Here is an 18,426-nt window from a genome sequence, read left to right as displayed (position 1 = left end):
ATGTGTGTGAGAGCTGGATAGAGGGGTGTGGTGTGTGAAGGACACAGTGCTGATTGATCCTGACAGTTTTATGAGGCTTTGTGACTACTGAACAAACAGAGGGGTAATGGTAGATAATGATATTTACTTAAGTACATTCTGTGAAAGTATATGCATTCATACGCAGTAAGTGTATATACACATGTGTGTGTATGTGAGACTGAGGTCCCATAAGGGACATCTATTATCAGCAACAGACACTCACTGTAGTCTGAGGAGTGACAGCATAGTGCACACATGTGCTTTGAGATAGTGAGCAAACTAAGTGGAAATAGTATACCCACGTGCACTAAAACAGCTGGGCTGTGTTGACCAGCAGATAGGATGGCACATGAGTATCATGAGTTCTCGCAACCCCACCCCCCTTGGTCAGTGCACTGACTGCAGACACATGCACACACATACACAGAGCAAGTAATATAGTGGCCATAAAGTACTTGAGCAAAGGCTAGGGTGAGGTTTGGGGTGGAGAACTGAGTTCATTATGTTCAAGGAACAGTGTAAAGCAAGTGTGTCAAACATCAGTCCCGTGGCCTAGAACTGGCCCGCCAAAACACTCCAATTCAACTCACTGGATGGCTTTGGAAGATGTGAAGAAGAGCAAAGATTTTGGACTTTTAACTGTATCTTCATAAGTTTTAGAGCTTTTCCTACTGATAAAGACAGCAAACAGATAGTTACAACAAAGTAACTAAGCAAGAAATGAACAATTAAAACTGACAGAAAAAAATTACAGAAAAGTTCATGTTTCTTCACTTTATAAATATATATATAAACCTACTTAAAATGTAGTCCCAAAGAGTCCGTATGCTGACAGATTTCTTCCATGACCATTTCTTTATTATGCAGAAAAACTGTTGAAATTCTACTTATTTGTCTTATATTCAATGTGTGGTTAAACTGTTTACTGAAAGAAAGAGGATTTTCCCTGGTCTGGCCCACTGGCCCAGGTCAAAGTGGGTTATATGTGGCCCTTGATGTAACATGAGTTTGGCATCCATGGTGTAAGCCATGTATGTTAAGAAAACCAGATCAGACACTCGCTCACTCTGTTGGGGGAACTGAACGTCTGGACTTGTTAAAACTCTTCCATTAAAAGCCATTTGTGACCATTTTTTTTAAATATGAGATTCAAAAAGATACAACAGTAATTGCTAGATGACGAGTTTGCAAGTAAAACATAGCTGTAGGGTGGGGTGGGGGTAATTACATACACATACATGCATGCATACTTCAGATAACTTGACACACACACACACACACACAGTGGAGATAAGCAACAAGTGCCATTATACTTTCATTTTTTTATTAATTGTTTTTTGATAAAGGGACAAAATGGGTGTGTGAACAGGATTATGCAGACATCTGCCAGAAAACACAGACAGTGGTTTTCCCAATACAACTGAACAGAGACCCCAAACAAGTACAACAGAAATTAAAGAGCTCCAATGACCATCGGCCACCATTACAAAAAAAACAAATTAAAATTTAAAAAATTAAAATTATAACATAATCAAAAAAATAAGAAACCAAAAAAACCCAAAAAGAATCCATTCCATGTCTCTGTTTTAAACAGAGCATATAGGTAATAATAAATAGTAACTCCCATAGTAAAAGATAAAGTTCAAGTTCAAGTTACAACAAACAGCTCTCAGAACAGGAATAGAAAAGGCTGATAACAAAATATTCCGCATTGCCATTTACAAAAAAGTCTCAACTCAAGCAGGCTTCTCCACGTCCCCCGGGTCATTTTTAAATATGCTTTGCATATGAAAGTATACCCAATCTAAATATAAAGCACCATTTAGTATTTGGCAATGAAAAAAACTGCAAAACATTTAATTTCTTTTTCAACGTATTTATTTTGACGCTTTTTCGTAATCCATGTACTGCATATGAAGTTTTTTTTTCTTTTGTTTTTTCCCCCCTAGCTTCTTGATGTTGGAATGTCGTCAGGTGGGAGGGGTGAGAGAGACAGAAGCACACAACAGAACAGGCCGACGTCAGCTTGCATTACTGCATACAAGAATGGCAGCGGGGGGGGGACAAGGGAAGGAGGTCTGAACCAAAAAGCAAAGATATGTACAACCACCTCTGTGGACAGGAAACAGCAGCGGCCATCTGATGGCCCCACGACGCCTCCCAATGCCACATATTTTAGCTGCTTTTTATGTTTTTTTTTCTTTTATTTCTTTAAACATACAAATAATTCGCACTATATTATCCTGCCAAATTAAAAAAATATACCGTGGCAGCTTGGGATTTTTTTTTCCACTACCAAAAGAAGGTATGGTAAATACCTTTAGAGAGAACAAGCAACAGTTAAAAATACGAGCCTCAATATAAATACTATAGTGCCTACTCTAAGTGAACATTGAATTCAAATACAATTCTAGAAATACAGAAAAAGTAGACCATAAATGTGTTTAAGCATAGGAATCGACATGAGTGTGCATTTTCCTATATTTTAAGTTCTTTATTATATATTCATATATAATTTTAATCCTTTCCCCAATGTATTTCAACCTGAAGAGCTGTGAAGAGCCAAGGCAAAACAAAATACAAAAAAAAAATAAAAATCACAGAGTTAGTTTTTTTGTTTTGTTTTTTGTTTGTTTGTTTTTCATCTTTTTTTTGTATCATTTCATATATACTGTGATCGGAGTCTTGAACACCACCAAGACGCTGAGGAAAAGAGAAACGACAATTAAACTTAAATACATCTTCCCCTAAGAGAGCGTGAAGTGTTATTTGAAAACAAAAGTTTATTTTCATATCTATAATTAAAGGAAGATTTATACAAAAAACAGATTCTTGCAGTGTGGGCAACACAACTTGGAGTGTCAGTTGACAAGCCAGCAAGGTCTATAGATTATTCAGGTACAGATGACAACAACAACAGCTCCTTTAAAATAAAGAAGAAAGAAAAAAAGTGGATGTTACAGTGGCCAGCAGGAATGAAGACTGTGTCCATTTGACGGCCATGTAGGAGCATCGGTTACTCGTGTAACTCGCTGTGAACCTTTGAATTTACAGATCTTGCTGACAACAATGAATTCTCAGCCCAGGCTCAATGTTTCGGATTCCAGGGGTAACAATTTGACAAATGGTCAAAGGTGAAATGGCAAGGGTACAGAGGTCATGAGGGTGGAGTTGCAACAAATTATGTGTCTCAGCTTTTACTGTTCAGAACAATGGGACCCTCATTGTCTGACAGCGTTTCAGTGAGGTTTTCGTCCCCTTCGACGTAAACTTGTAAACAGGAAAAAAAGGAAACAGTGCACTTTATGTCCTATAAATGACAATCTAGCTTTTAGACTCAACCTGCATCGGTGTGGGACAATGCACGAGAGATGTCAGTACGTACCCCAGGCGGAGTGACAAGTGCTGCGCTGTGAACGGCTTGAATGAAACAACAAAAAAATTCTGCCTTTGGGTTAAAAAGCAACAGCAAACAAACAAAAAAAAATGCTCTGCATTAGCCTATACACACTGATTAAAATGATCTCATTTTGATTTTTTTGAAAGAGCCCTAGAGTACAGATAGATTTTTTTGCAATTCTCTATTTTTTTTCTCTGCAATAATACTTATGACCCTGTTTTGATACTGGAAATGTAAAGTGAAAGACATTGCCTCTAATCCCCGTAATATGTAGCTTCCAGTTCTGTGTAGCTTTCTGTCTGTCTAGCTTGTAGTTATTTCAATGCTCTCAAATAAAGTTAGCCTCATTTGGAGCTCATATATTACTTTATGCATTGTTCCACACACTGACGTATTGAAGCAGCGTTGTAGGTTTGTGCTAACGCAGATACATGACACTTCTCAGCCATGCGTTGTATCCCTCAAATTCAGGATTGTACACTACAGGTTACCTTTGTTTTAAAAGTACCTCCTTACCAAAAAACAAAACTACAAATAATTCAGATATACACAATACTGCTTGTACCATGCTTGCCATGAAATCCACATATTAAAGATAGCCTATTGAACATGTAATAGGTAGCTAAATGATGATTAAAGAGAACTCGCTGATCTTTCATCATGAATCATCACAGTCCATTTGAGCAGTCAGGTGCTTGATGCAAGGACCTTCGCTGGGTGGCTTATGTGACCCCAAACTTATGCCAGATAAGGTTATGGCCAATGCAGTCTAAAGATATCAAAGGCACTCTTTCTTATTCTACCGAATGATAGTACAAATTGAATTCTAGCACACCCTTGTCTTTTTTAAAGAAATTTCGAGGCCCACTTACAGTTTAGTCCTCAAGCCAATGCATGTTGTTGTTTTTTAAACCCTGTCTGAACATGGTATCTTTTAGAAAGATCAGGATAAGTGCATTTCCAGGGTTGTAAGAAATGGATCAAGTCAAAGAATGTTCACTTTCCATGTTACAAAACAGAACTGTACATGATATGTGTTACAGAATGTATGCAGCATGGATGTATCTTTCTTGTCTTTTCTCTTTTTGAAGAATAAAAAGAAAAAAACTGAACAAGAGAAAAACAGCAACACATTTACTCAACAACTAACCAACCAGGGACAAGTTCTTTTCTTTTTTTTTTCTTTGATTAGCAAAAACATACTATGCATGCTGACTAATTCTTAAAAATGGAAAAGGAAAACTCATAAAAGAAAATAGTACACAACATGTAAATTATTGCACAAGAGAAAGGCTCGAAGTTTTGCGTCAATGCAAGAGTATTGCCCCGATACAGATCATGCATTCAATGAGTAATGGAAACAGGGTGTGCTGGTGCAAAGCACATGGTCTTAAACTTCTGCCAGATTGGCAAAAGTGGTGTGTTGGGATTGGGGCAAATCTACAAGGGGCAGGGAATAAACCGGGGACTGATGGTGGACATAACTGCGGGGAAAAGGTCCCATTGTTCGGCCTTCTACTCTGACTTAATTTCGGTACTCAAAGGACGGTCACTGTGCCATTTTTTCATGTGTTTCTCCAAGGTGCTGTAGACACTGAAGGGCATCTGACAAATTTCACACTTGTACACGTCTTTGCCCACCTGACCATGGGTCTTCATGTGGCGAGTAAGTTTGGAGCTCTGGGCACATGCATAATTGCACAGCTCACACTTGTACGGTCTTTCCCCTGTGTGGCTGCGCCGGTGCACTGTCAGGTTACTGCAGTTCTTGAACACTTTGCCACAAAACTCACAAGTATCACTCCTGCGGCCGTCCTTGGAGCTGGGTCGCCCAGGACCACCGAGGTGTGGTGTGCTGCCCCCACTGCCTGTACCACTACGGCCTGACATCCCACCATCCAATTCCCCGGAGGGGTTGAGAAACGCAGGCTGCCGTTCTCTGAAGAATGCTCCGATGAGGATGCAAAGGGCGATTGTCTGGAATCCCCAAAGTTCAGAAAAGGGTCCTTGAGTTGTCGGGAGGCAGCATAGCCAGCCAGCCACTGAGAGTAGACGTTCTCAGTGTTAGGGATTGTAGGAGTGGGCAGGTCAAACTCCTTTTCCAGCTTGATACGTTTAGAGAAAGGACTGAGTGGACTGGGACTACCTAGAAGCAGTTTCTTGGAGAGGCCGACGGAGGCGGACTCATTAGGTGATGCTCCTCGACCGTTGACTGTTGAGACTGAGCCCTCCTCCCCACGATCGGTTTCCAGCACTGAGTCTCCATCGCATATCTCACGATTGTGGTGATGGTCTCGGTTGAGGTGGTGGTGCAGGTGGTTCTCTTGGGCCATGGCATTTCTTTTGTGTGCATTTAGGGCTTCACTGAAGTGCTGCATGCTCGCAGCAAGACCCATCCCCTGCATCACCTCAGGCAGCGAACGAGGGATCGACCCCTCATCGGCCACTCCTCCCAGTCGACTTCCGATGCTGCCGTTGTTTTCATGCTGACGTGCCGTTTCAAGGTTCAAGCCAAAGTGATAGCTGTTATTGTTTCGTCTTGCTACCCTCTCTCCATTCTGCTCTTCCTCCTCCTCCCCCTCCTCTTCCTCCTCCTCTTCTTCTTCCTCCTCCTCCTCTTCTTCCTCCTCCTCTTCTTCCTCCTCCTCCTCTCCATTTTCACGTAGCATACGGTCATTCTCACTTTTCAGCTTGGCCACCACTGACTTGAGGGCATTGCTTGCGCTGCCCACATGCTCACTAGTTCCAGGCTCCGGGGATGAGGCTGTAGAGAGCCCGTCTTCTGACTTGCCTGTATTTGGTGAGGACGATTTATGCATGTGTGTCTTCATGTGGCGTTTCAGTTTGCTAGCCTGTGTACAAGCATGATCGCATAAGTGGCATTTGTACGGCTTCTCTCCTGTGTGGCTGCGCCGGTGCACGATGAGATTACTCTGAAACTTGAAGGCCTTGCCACAAAATTCACAACACTTTGATTTCAACTGGGTGGTAGAGGAGGGTGTAGCCCCTGTTGAGGGGAGAGGGGTAGTGGGCGTGGTCTGAGAGCCTACAGGTGACTGCATGGAGCCTGGAAGAGGCGGTGGAGTAGCAAGATATGGAGGTTTGCTGCCCCCTGCACCTCCTGTGCCTCCACTTCCTCCTCCTGTCTGGAATGGCTGGAGTAAGCGTTGCATGGGGCTTGGTCGGCTCGGGGACAGCGGGGGAGTGGACCCTGAGGTGTTGCCCGCCAGTTCCCGAAGCCGCCTTGAGAAGTCCATTGTTGGAGGGGGATCTAGAGGCAGAGGAGGATTGAGGCGCAGCACCCTGTCAAAGGCACTCGGGTGGTGGGCTGCCAGCGCCAGCTCCTCTGGGCTCAGGTGGTGGGGGTCCAGGTGGTTCCTTGGAGGGGGGCTGAAGAGGGGTGGTGTTGGGGGGAAACGCTGATGATGGCCACCACCAACAGCGCCAGTGCCAACGCCACCTCCTGCTCCAACACTGTCCCTTCCACCTGAGCCCGAGCCAGGGATGCGCAGGAGGTTGAAGGGGCTTGCATCAGGAGGCAGATGAAGGCCATGAAGTGGAGGCTGAGAAGGGCAGTCTGCGCCTCCGCCAAGGGAGGAAGGGCCACCCATGCGTGGGGTCAGAGGACTGCCATGTTCACTTTCCAGGTAGATACGGAAGCCGTGGGTGTTCTGAGCATGCTGCAGCAAGAACCAGGCGCTGCCATATGACTGCTTACATGTAGTGCAGGTATAAGTGGTAGGCTCCTCCTTACCTGTTGTGACAAAGAAAAAAAGAATGGGGGTTAGAAGAATTGATCAGTGACCTTCAACACGATGCAGACTTTGTTACATCTGAAACAGTTAATGTTATTGTATGGAAGCTGGATTCTTTTAAACATTTAATGTTTTTCAAATGCTGCTCATTTAGTGTCATTTGACTCATTTTCATTGACACGGCTGTACATGAACAGTGCTATATACGGAACGAAACACATGAAGAGCAACTCTGTTCTCAGCTGAACCAGTCTTTAAACCTAAGGCCTAACTGTTACAGCTTTTAAAAGTGGTCGGCACATGGTGTTGAGGGCTTTGCAAATACAACAGTAGCTTTTATTGAGGTCATGCCCCACATGAGTAGCATGTGAGAAGTGTGTGTGTGTCTCTCTTTTTCTCCCAGACTGCTTTGGGACATAATTTCTCCCTTTAGACTGACTGTGAGTCCTCCATTGTCAGCAGGAGAACAAAGAAACGGGGCTATCCCAGCGGACGACCACTTCCCACTGATCTACCAAAACAGAGGCTCACTGACAAACACACACACTCCCGAACACACAGGAGAGACAACACAGAAGAATCCTCCAAACTTGTAATTTACTACTTCCTTATTTCTCCAGCAACAACCTAAATACATTAACCACCTGATTCACTGGGTCATTGGAAACCTGTCTGGGGTTACAATTAAGATTAGATCCATCCTGTTTTATAGATTTTTTTTACCTGCCAGGTGGTGTACTGCAATGACAAAATATGTGACTTCATTCAAAATGTAACATGTTCTCCCTTCTGAAAATTTGCCTATTACACATACGGTTAAAGCAAAATTCAACCGTCACTCGTGGCAGGCTCCTGGCAATCTGGTGGGTGACCTGGAGGTTGAAGCCATGAGTAGTCAGAAATGCTTTTCTATTTTTAGAAAAGCATTTTGTATGCAAGTTCATTGATATAGACTGTATTTTAGAGTCATATGTACTGCCCACACTCAAATGTGCATGCACACCCTTATTCACACAAACACAACAGAGCAGCTCAATCGCCCGAGGATGGTATAACAGTAGGAGTGCGAAAACATTTAGGCTCCAACTGGAGAGGAAAAATAACCCCTTAAGTCTGCTTCAAAGCGTCTTCTGTCAGTGAAGCATGTAGAGTCACTTGGAGACAGCAACAAGAGGAACATCTAAAACAATAATTGCCTTTGAATGGCCCTGGTGACGATGACCTGTGGCAGGACCCGCAATGCATGTGTAATCTCATTAGGGCACTGATGGACGGCCATCAGCTCGTTTACAAGATTAGATGATAAACAAACCCCCCCATCACTGCCATTCACAGTGCCTTCCACTATTAAGCACTGTGCAGCGAGGGTACATTAAACAAAGTGAACATGCAGATATGCACATTTTATACATTAATGAGTTTATGCATGATCAAAAGCCCAAAGCAAAAGACAAAATATTCAGGTAGACAGTGCTGCTGTGAATTAAGGTCAGTCTGGAATTTTAATTTACACTAAAACAGAAAGTAGCTTTAGTATAATAGCTCTGTATGTGACTGTACTGAATGACTAACACCATAGCTTTGTCCCTTTCACTACCAAAAATCGTAAAATATCTCATTTAATGCATAAAATGCTTGAGCTGTTTTCGGTGTGTGGGTAGAAATAGAGTTATTTATGGAATAACAACAACTGCAATGAAAAAAAAAGTCAAAAAGTTGTAACACATAATAAGCTGAAACAGGTAATATTATTTCAAAAGCAAATGGGTGTCGTTCTCGGGGTCGTAATATTGATGCTAATTATCTCAGATGATTTTTTGGTTAAAAGCTATTTTGTTGAATCGTGTCGTGGACAATAAATTACAAAACACCCCATTAATATGTAAACAGGTTAGGTGGGTTGTAAAAATACACACTAAATTGGGACGTATCACCTGCTAATTACTGGCAGAACAAATATGGCAAATTAACAGTGATACTAAAAGGATGTCATGGTTTACGCGGAAGCTTTTAGACGTCGGCACACTGCAATTTACCTCTAATAGCCAGAAAGAGAAAGTCAAAGAGGTTTTAGGGATGGAAAAAAATACTTCAACAAATACATGCAAAGAGAAAATCTCTGTGTACGAGTGTGTTTAAATGAGATCTAATTTTACTGACAGTACAGAGCTTACAGACAGCGATTTAAATTGACAAAAGATATGTTTTTATTCACATAAACGACAATGAATTGCGACAGAATAGCTTGTCGTCATAAAGAAGACATGATTGAGTTAAAGTGCGTGCGCGCGGGGGTCTGTCTGTCTGTGCATTTCAGCATCTGGTCGAAAGATTCGCATTCATTTCCCTTCCCTTTTCCTCTCCCGGCTTCTCTTTCTGTACACACACACTTATCCCATATGACCAACCATTTGCAAAAGCAGCCAAATTATGGATCATTAAAATCGGCACAAATTACCACTAATTGTAGGCACCTGCAAAGGATCTAACCTGTGAATATCATTTGCATTATCAGGACCAGGGAGGATTCATTTATTTATTCATGTTTTTTTTCCCTTTGGTTGATCTGCTCTGGTCTTGGACACTGACAATAAAACTGCACTTTTTCTACCTGAACAACGGCCTTCCCCTTATTGACTCGACAGTAATTTAAATTAAAGGTAAATCTATTTTTTGTTTTGTTTTTTTTCCCCTGACTGCCACGACTTTGGAAAACAATTTAAAATAATATTCTGATAGCCCAGAACTAGGGTGAGAGTTGAGGTCCTATTAGCTTAGAGCCAATAGGTTTAAAGGCATCTGACATCATCTGTCATCATCCCCAATTGGTCACGGCAGCTGATTACCCCTCCCTCAGCCTGGTTCTGCTACAGGGTTTTTCCCGTTAAAAAGGAGTTTTTCCTTCCCACTGTTGTCGTTAGATCGCTGGGTTTTTCTCTATTATTGTAGGGTCTTTACTTTACTATATAAATCTCTTTGTGGCGACTGTTAAACTGAATTTAATTAAATCTGTATTTCAAATAATCTAAAAGTTCAGGCTTCAGACTCCTCTAAACACTTGGTTTCCGACAAAAGCTGACTTAAAGAGATGGGCAAGTTGCCTAAAACCACTTGTTTCATTCAGTGGTTGAACACAGGATGCACCGAGGCTCAGTACAAAGCTACTCTAGTAGAATCCAAGCATAAGAATATGGAACTGGAAGTGAAAATAATAGGTCCCCTTCAAGCAGTTACAGTTTCAAGCAGTAATTCTGAATATAATCATCAAGGTGCCAGTCTGACATCTATATTTTCATACACACAAAATGAATGAGTCCAACAGAACATAAAAAAGGTACAATGTGTGCTGAGTTAGCACAGTGTGAGCAAGTTTAAGAACAAAAGCTGCCCTGTATCTCCCAGAAAAATGTCACTCTATTACAGAATTTTCAGGCAGAATAGTATCTGAGGCAGATTTTGCAGCAGTCAAAATATAACTATTAGTAGGAAGGAAGTCTAATATTTGTCTTACTTGCTGAGTAAAAAACAGAAACGCTTGTTATATAAAACTTAACTGGAGCTTCTCAGGAGTTCCAAAATGTGCATATGATTTAGTCCAGTGGGACTGGGAACCCTACAAATAGATGCAAATCAAATCTGACAAAATAGGAAATATGTTTCTCATAAGGAATAACCTTCATGCCTTTGCTTCTGACAAAAATGCCTCTTTGGCTAAAGCGGTCACATGTGCAGATCATTTCATTTGTGCAGACGCTCACAATAAGCTTTGTTTTAAGACATCTTGTGGCAAAATGTTTGGGAATCACTGGTTTATCACCTTCTTTGAGAAAAGTTTCTCTCTATATGTGTGGTTCTGCTCAAACTGATACTCCTACAATACTATACAGAAATCTTTTGCTGAGGATGCGTTTGCTTTCCGGCCGTGGTGAATGTGCACTAAGTGTAAGTCCTCAACTGTGTCATTAAATCATGAGTATCTGCATATTCATAATTTTTGATTTATTCTGTGTCTATCCCCGGGAAAGGACTGTCATTTGATTAAAAAAAGACTTGTAGCATTATAAAATGTTGACATTACAAACTGTCTGAAAACAAAAGAAAAAAATGTTTGTCTCTGTATAAAGATGTGTGTAAAGTATTAAGTAAAACAAGTAAAAGGCACAATAGTATAACTCTTAAGCTAATATGCGCCTTTTTGACTCGTAGCTCAGACTTGTCTGCATGCTGATTGAAACTGTAAGGTTAATGGATTTTAGAGTAGGCGACCGCTCCACTCTGTCTCCCTGTAATATACTCCCATCAGCCACTTCATTAGGCAAACTCTCCACCACTCCAAGGTAGAAAAATGAAGTGAGAAAGTGGAATGGAGACGGTGGAATGAAGACAGATCTAGCCAGAGAAAGAGAAAGAAAAAAGATGCGATAGAAGTAATCTCTGTGGTTTAAGTTTAGATAGAGGTGACAAATACCTCGCACAACTTTAAAGTTTGGTTGCACGTGTGCACCAGGTATATGGAAGGAGACGGGTGGGCAGATGGGGGAAATAATAACATCCGCTTCTTTACCGAGGGTAAATGTCAGAGCCGTGTGCTCACTAGTGAGACTCCAGAGAACACACACACACACACACACACACACACACACACACACACACACACACACACACACACACACAGTTTCAGAAATGTCCTAGCACTCAATAGCAGCCATGCTACAGTGACAAGCGCAAGCATTAAGCCTTATTAAGCCAAGGGCATTGCCTGGACACTTATGTGGTGCTAGATGGGAGAGAGAGGCAGTAAGACAGCTTGGCTCATGTTTCACAACTCCTTTGTGTGTGTGAGAGAGAGAAGGACAGAGTGCAGCAAGTTCCCCTGGCTCTACCCATCCCTCTCAACAACGAAGTGTAACACTCTGAGCCAATGGCTGCGTAAGGGGCTGAAATAAAGCCAGTGCACCAAAGTGTACAGCGACAAAACGGATCAATTGAGGCCAAAATACACCAGAGCATCGTATGTGATTCGGGATTATGGAAATTGTTCCCCCAAGTCTTGGCATTCAGAAGGTGAAAAATAATTATTCTAACAGACACACATCAAAATAAATAAATGCATTGCTTGGTGGTCAGGGTTAGGGTTAGGGTGCTGCACTTTGATAGTCTCTCTCTCTGAAGGCTAATTTGTTTTACTTCACATTTAATTTTAAGCCTTTCTTCTGCTGTTATCAACAAATTTTTTCCTTTGCTTTATAATTTTTATGTCAACTGTGCTGTAACACTTTTTTCTTTTTCCCCAGTCATACAGATACAGCCACTTAAAATGGCCGCCTCATCCCTGACAGGACCATGATGGAATCCTGACCAATTACCGGCTGACAGATGGCCGTAATGATATTCCCCGCCTGTGACGTGGACGATGCAACCAGGAGTAGTGACGCCCCTGAGCATCCTCTCTATCCTGTCACTGTGAACACATGTAAATGGTATTCCAGGAATCACTGATAGAAAGCATTAACAGAACAATCACCTTCTTTGTATTTTGTATAAACTTTATTACAAAGTTCAAATGAGGAATTTTTGCTTTTTTCATTTTAGCGTTTGTTGTTCAGCTGCTGTGCTTCATTTGCATATCGTCACCTCGTAACTATCATGAAATAAGAGCCTTCTGCAGACAAGCAGCAACCCCCATGTGAGAGTAACACAGAGTGTGTTATTGTGGTTAATACACCTGCAATCTTTGAATTTATAACTGTAACTTAAAAAGATGAAGAAGTCATTTCTACTTAACTGAATGATCTCACAAGTCAGAACATGCCTGTTTAGTTTATTTAGGCCTCAGTCAGAGAAACGGTTTTCATTGCAGAGCTGCCTTCAAGAAAACTTCGACATCAGAATATTTGTCTTTTTATCTTCTCTCCTCTTTGAAACAAATTGAAGATTTCAACAGAAACAACAAAAACTGAATTTCAAGTAGGAAAACCCTAAATTTATGGAATTCACATACTAGTATAGACTATATTTTTTTGGTAGTGTTATAATGTCCCATTGTCGGCCACAGTGAACACATATCATATTGAATACTATAGCCACATTTTTAAGGTTTAAATGGCAAAAAAATCTTCTTTTCTTTAGATATTCAAAAAAACGTACTGAACGATAGATGCTTACAGTATTTGAAACTGTTTTCCACAAGTTGCTGCAGTGACACATGACCTGTTACCTCCAAATGTTTCATGCATCTCTGTGTAACCAGAACAAGACATGTTGGTGGCACTAAATTGAAAGTGTCAGTGTATCTTTAAGATGGCAGCACATTTACAGTATAAAATGCTTTTTATTGAATCCACCTCAGAACGTCAGCCAGCATAGTGGTCTGTCCTTCAGCCAGAATTCTGGCCTGTAAATTAGCTGGACTGCCACCATTACATCCCTCCACAACCAGCTGGGAAACAAAAATGGATGCCAGGTCTTGGCTACCTTCTAAGACAGACCTACAACTATCCTAGTGGCTTTACATGAATTCTTTTAATTCTCTATCATTTATGATGATTTCTCCATAAATCCATCCTCCTTATTTCCTTTCTTTTCTTTTCTCTTTTCTTTTTTTTTGTACAAGCTAGGACTCTCCTCTTTATAGCCCTCCCCTCCCTTGCTCTCTCTCTCCTCCACCCATCGGTAGTTCTCTGGTGGTGTCCTTGGCTGGGTCCACCTCTGGGCGAGATGATAGTAATTGAGGTAATGGAACATCGCTAAAACAGGATTAGGTACGCATACTGAGAGTGAGGGACAATGTCCCTTAATACAATTTGGGATTTCTATCGGAGCCTCAGGCTTTCAGGATCTGCTGCTTGTATTTACATCTGGGCATCGCTGCTCACCCCTGATGAACCCCTGCTTTACCTTAAAGCGATACCTCAACATTTCACTAGAACTTCAGTTCTTTCCTTATGCTTCAGCAAGCATGTCTTGCAAAACTGGGGTTATGTTCATTTATTGTCAGATTAATTTTCTTTTCCTTTTTTTAAAGAAAGAAAAAAGAATGAGGAATGTGCTAAAGCAAATAAAAAGAGAAATAATTGAGCTGTTATATCTTGGTAAAATGTAAGCCACTCAGTGCGGGTCAATCTGATTTTCAAGGTATCTAACAGAATGCTATTAGAAGAATCTGCAAAAAACTGCAAGAGCTAATGTCTATGATTGAGTTCAGTGATAAATATGTATAACTAATAAACCTAACAATTAAAGGCTTTAATATTTTCAATGATTCATTTGGTTGGGGCAATAAAAGTTTGCGGAAACATCATGACTTGGGTTAAATGTTCCCCATCAAACAGTCAATTTCAGGGCTGGCCATACTGTAACTTTAAAAAGGGCACATAAATATAGGCAATAAATATATATTGCAGTGATGCATACATGCATCTAAGGAACATCTAACATATTTTATTGTAACGAGTTCTGCTCACCCTTGGCCTCACTCTCTCTACACATCCTCAGTGACTCAGATACTTCGGTCTCATACTTGATACACTGACTTACTTACTTTACTATATAAAAAGTCGGTTGTGCCACGGGGAGCAAACCATACCAAAGAAAATGATTTTTAAATGGCTTCAACAGGACATTGAAGTTATTGACTCCCCTATCATAAGCCATCCATCGTCTTCGCCTCCCTCCATCTTTCCCCCATCATACAGCACTAAAGTGTAGCAGCTGTGGCTTGCCGCTTCTTCCAGCCTACTATACGTCTCACAAGCAGTTAGCCATATCATTGTTGTCGTGTGAAAATCTTGCTACCCTAATTATGGTCGCGTTTCAAGTTTGTCATCTCGGAGCAGCATGTTTGTTTGAGCTGAAGAACATCAGTGCCCTCTAAACGAAACCATCTTGAGACCAAGTGGGTTTAATTCAGAAAGATGAGGCGGTCAAGTTAAAAACAAGGCAATTACAAAAACCATGGTAAGAACAAAAATAAGAGTTTGGCTGCACTGCATACTTGAGTGTCATCCTATTATAGTGTCACTAAATTCCTCTAATTGTTATTTTGCCATCATTTGCTGTCGTGCCCGTGTAGCGAGTTAAATCCTGCAGCTCCTTTCTGTGCAGTCCATAGAAAAGCGATCTGTACAATCCTCCTGTCCCCCAATTATTTTCCCCTTTATGCTCGGGCCTTCTTACTAACTGGACGGCAAACAATTGGAATGCAAACAGTGGCAGCTGGTGTCCTGTCCGCTCACTGAGGGGAACGCTGCAGTCAAATAATAACATTACAGAAATTGCTCAAAAAGAAGCGGCACTATGCTTGGAAGGAAATCAGCCACCATTACCAGCTATGAGTCACCAGCTAGATCAAAGCAACTTCCTCAAACACTGCACTTACAAGGCAAGTATGTCAATCCTATTGCAAAGAACAGTTGTGTATTTATAGACCGGGGTGAACGTACAACAGCAACTACCTTGCAAGATAGGGAAAAGGTTCAGTATTCCTCCTTCTTGCTGTTACAAAGCACCCTGAAGTGTTTGTTCCCTCGAGATGGACTCAAGGACTCGACTTCTTTGACAAATGTAATGACCTTATTTCTACATTCCATACATTTTCATTGGCGTTTGCATCTGCTGGTCCAGGAGGCCTTTGACCTCATCTAGATTCTTTTCCTTACAAAAAAGAAACAGCTGTGCAAACATACAGGTAAGGAATGTTCATCACAGCATTGCTTTGACCCTATCTGACTGTTCACAAAACTGTTGTGTAAAACTAAGGCAAATGCCAGGATGCTTTTAGTACCACCCCCCTACCCCCTGCCCTTTGTTATGATGACATACTAAAGACACTCAAGATACCGAAAAGTCAAAACATTATTGGAGAGTGATGACGGAGAAAGGTGAATTTAGCAAAGCAAACTTTTTAGCATTCCTTTGAATGTGTGAGGGTGGCCATTCAACAAAAAAACAAAAAACTTTTCACATTCCAACTCCATTCCAATTCGCTGACACATGTTGAACCCTGATAGTGCAACATGGCCTACAAGATGTACTTCCTCAGAAATTATATTAAATTAATTTCTCAGAAATGATGAAGCTATTCGATCTGCTTAGTGAAAGTAAAAGCAAAAAAGTGCTTGTTTGAATGTGTGTGAATGAGGCAAGTTGTGTTGTGTGTAAAGAGCAGAGTAGAAAAGCACTATAGAACCAGTCCACTTACTATATCCCTTTTATCTGGTTTATTGAGTATGACAGGAAACTTTTAACACTTTTAATTTTTGGTTTTTTTTTTTTGTTTGTTTGTTTGGTGAATGCACCCATGGCACTCAATGCCATAAGTGCATTCATGCTTGAGTATGTTCATACACATGATGACAATCGTCATACAATCCCCAGTCAATCTGAGAACGTCTTGATAAAATCAATATATATCCCGTGGACCATCAGCTTTCTTTGCAGCAGAATAAAGTTCCAAAGTAAAGACAGAAACTCTGCAAAATAAAAAGTATATATTTTTATCTTCAAAAGAAGGCAGATCAATCAGCAATGAAGTTGCCGGATTTATAGATATTCAATCAAGGTGAACATCCAAATAAAATAATACATAAAAACACCTGCCAATGGCAAAGACCCACAATCTGAACTTAAAATAGCTGCGAACAAAAAGAAGTCTCCAGACCTGACAATAATGATCTGGTATTTTTGTGAGAGAAAGAACGGAGAATGCATTTGAATTACCAAAAACAACAATGAATTATTGAGCCAGTCTGATTACATGCTGTGTGTGTGTGTGTGTGTGTGTGTGTGTGTGTGTGTGTGTGTGTGTGTGTGTGTGTGTGTGTGTGCCCGAGAATGTGCATGTCAGTGTGATCCTGCTAAACAGCCATACACTGTAGGCTGATGAGCAAAAATACCAATACCGTCTGTCACTGTCTGTGTGTGTGTGTGTGTGTAGGATATATCAATACCTTCTGTCTCTGTGTTTGGAACCCCTGCTGGGCTACAGACTGTGCGATCTGCAACTCTCTCACCACTCTACTTGTGTGTGTCTGTGTGTGTGTATGTCCATCCAGCCACCCATTATAGCTGCAATGTGACAAAGTTTCCTTTTCTTTCTCCTTATGGCATACACAAACACACACCACCGCTCACTCGCTCTCTGTCTCTCATGCACACACACACACACACACACACACACACACACAGTAATGTATCTCGTAAAGCCTGTTCTAATGACACAGCCTGGGCCCTTAAAACTGTGTTTATAAATGTAATTAAATGCACCGGCCTTTGTAGAAGCATCCAAGCACACTGTAGCAATGATCCAGTGTGTGTGTATGTGTGTGTGAGGGAGTGTGTGTGTCCATTTAGAAGACCAGTGCTCATGATGGCAGGGACAGCCTCCACTTAACCCTAAACCGCCATGGTGAAATTACAGAGCATCCAAATTACAGCACTTATGTGAGGAGAGAAAGAGAGCGAGAGACTGGGGTTTGAAAGAGGAAACTTGGTCCTGACACACAAACACACACACACACACAATACTCAGTGACTCAGTGTGTTGACTTATACTTAAAACCCATGATGTAGAAACTTTCCTTCATCTTCTAATCTGTTGCAGATTGCTGACCTTAATCAGATTTGGAAGAATGGTGCAGATATTTGATCGATTACATACTTTATTAAACCCATATCCTTTACAGAAATGATGGACATTCCCATAGGTTTGTGGAGTCAGGTTTGTTTGCCAGATATGGTATCAAAAAAATCAAGAGGATGACTGCCAAAATACAAAGGTTTACCTCTGACTGATAAACCAAGGACACTGTCCACTTATACGATGGCAACTTGTCAATCATAAGGTAGTCACACCCTCGAGTCATACCCCGTATTCAACTCTAAACTGCACCAACTGCAGACTATGTCCGTGTTTCATGTAAAGTCTATGATCAGACCCTTTATTAAAGTATGTAAAATGTTCTGTAGCATTTTTTTGTATCACTTCCTAAAGATGGAGTAAATAAAATGCATCACGTACAGTTGTAGGCCACATTTCTTAGGCCACATCCAGGCTGACAGGCTGCTCACTGATTTGACTGCAGCAGGAGTGAAATATGCAAAAGACTGCAGCAATTAGAGTCCTGTCCACCCAAAAAGTAAAAACAAGTTTGAGCATGAAACTTTTGCTTCAACTCAGTGCAAAATTATCCAGCCACTGCCCTGGCACCAAGTGTTCATGAATATAGTCAATGTTCTGTTCAATTTACCATA

The 18,426-nt window shown here is 41.2% G+C and overlaps 1 protein-coding gene across 1 annotated transcript in view; it reads right to left on the bottom strand.

The window, feature by feature from the left end:
- Positions 1 to 1,328: 1,328 nt before the first annotated feature.
- Positions 1,329 to 18,426, bottom strand: part of bcl11aa (BCL11 transcription factor A a) — a 54,344-nt gene continuing 37,246 nt past the window's right edge. The window contains 2 exon segments of the mRNA XM_005457040.3: positions 1,329 to 5,325; positions 5,328 to 7,175. Of these exon segments, the coding sequence (XP_005457097.2) occupies positions 4,937 to 5,325; positions 5,328 to 7,175 (2,237 nt within the window). The 3' untranslated portion in view covers positions 1,329 to 4,936.

Source organism: Oreochromis niloticus, linkage group LG13, assembly GCF_001858045.2.
Source record: "Oreochromis niloticus isolate F11D_XX linkage group LG13, O_niloticus_UMD_NMBU, whole genome shotgun sequence".
Classification (NCBI taxonomy): domain Eukaryota; kingdom Metazoa; phylum Chordata; class Actinopteri; order Cichliformes; family Cichlidae; genus Oreochromis; species Oreochromis niloticus.
Note: the sequence above shows the minus strand (reverse complement) of the source record. Positions and strands in the feature narration are given on the sequence as shown.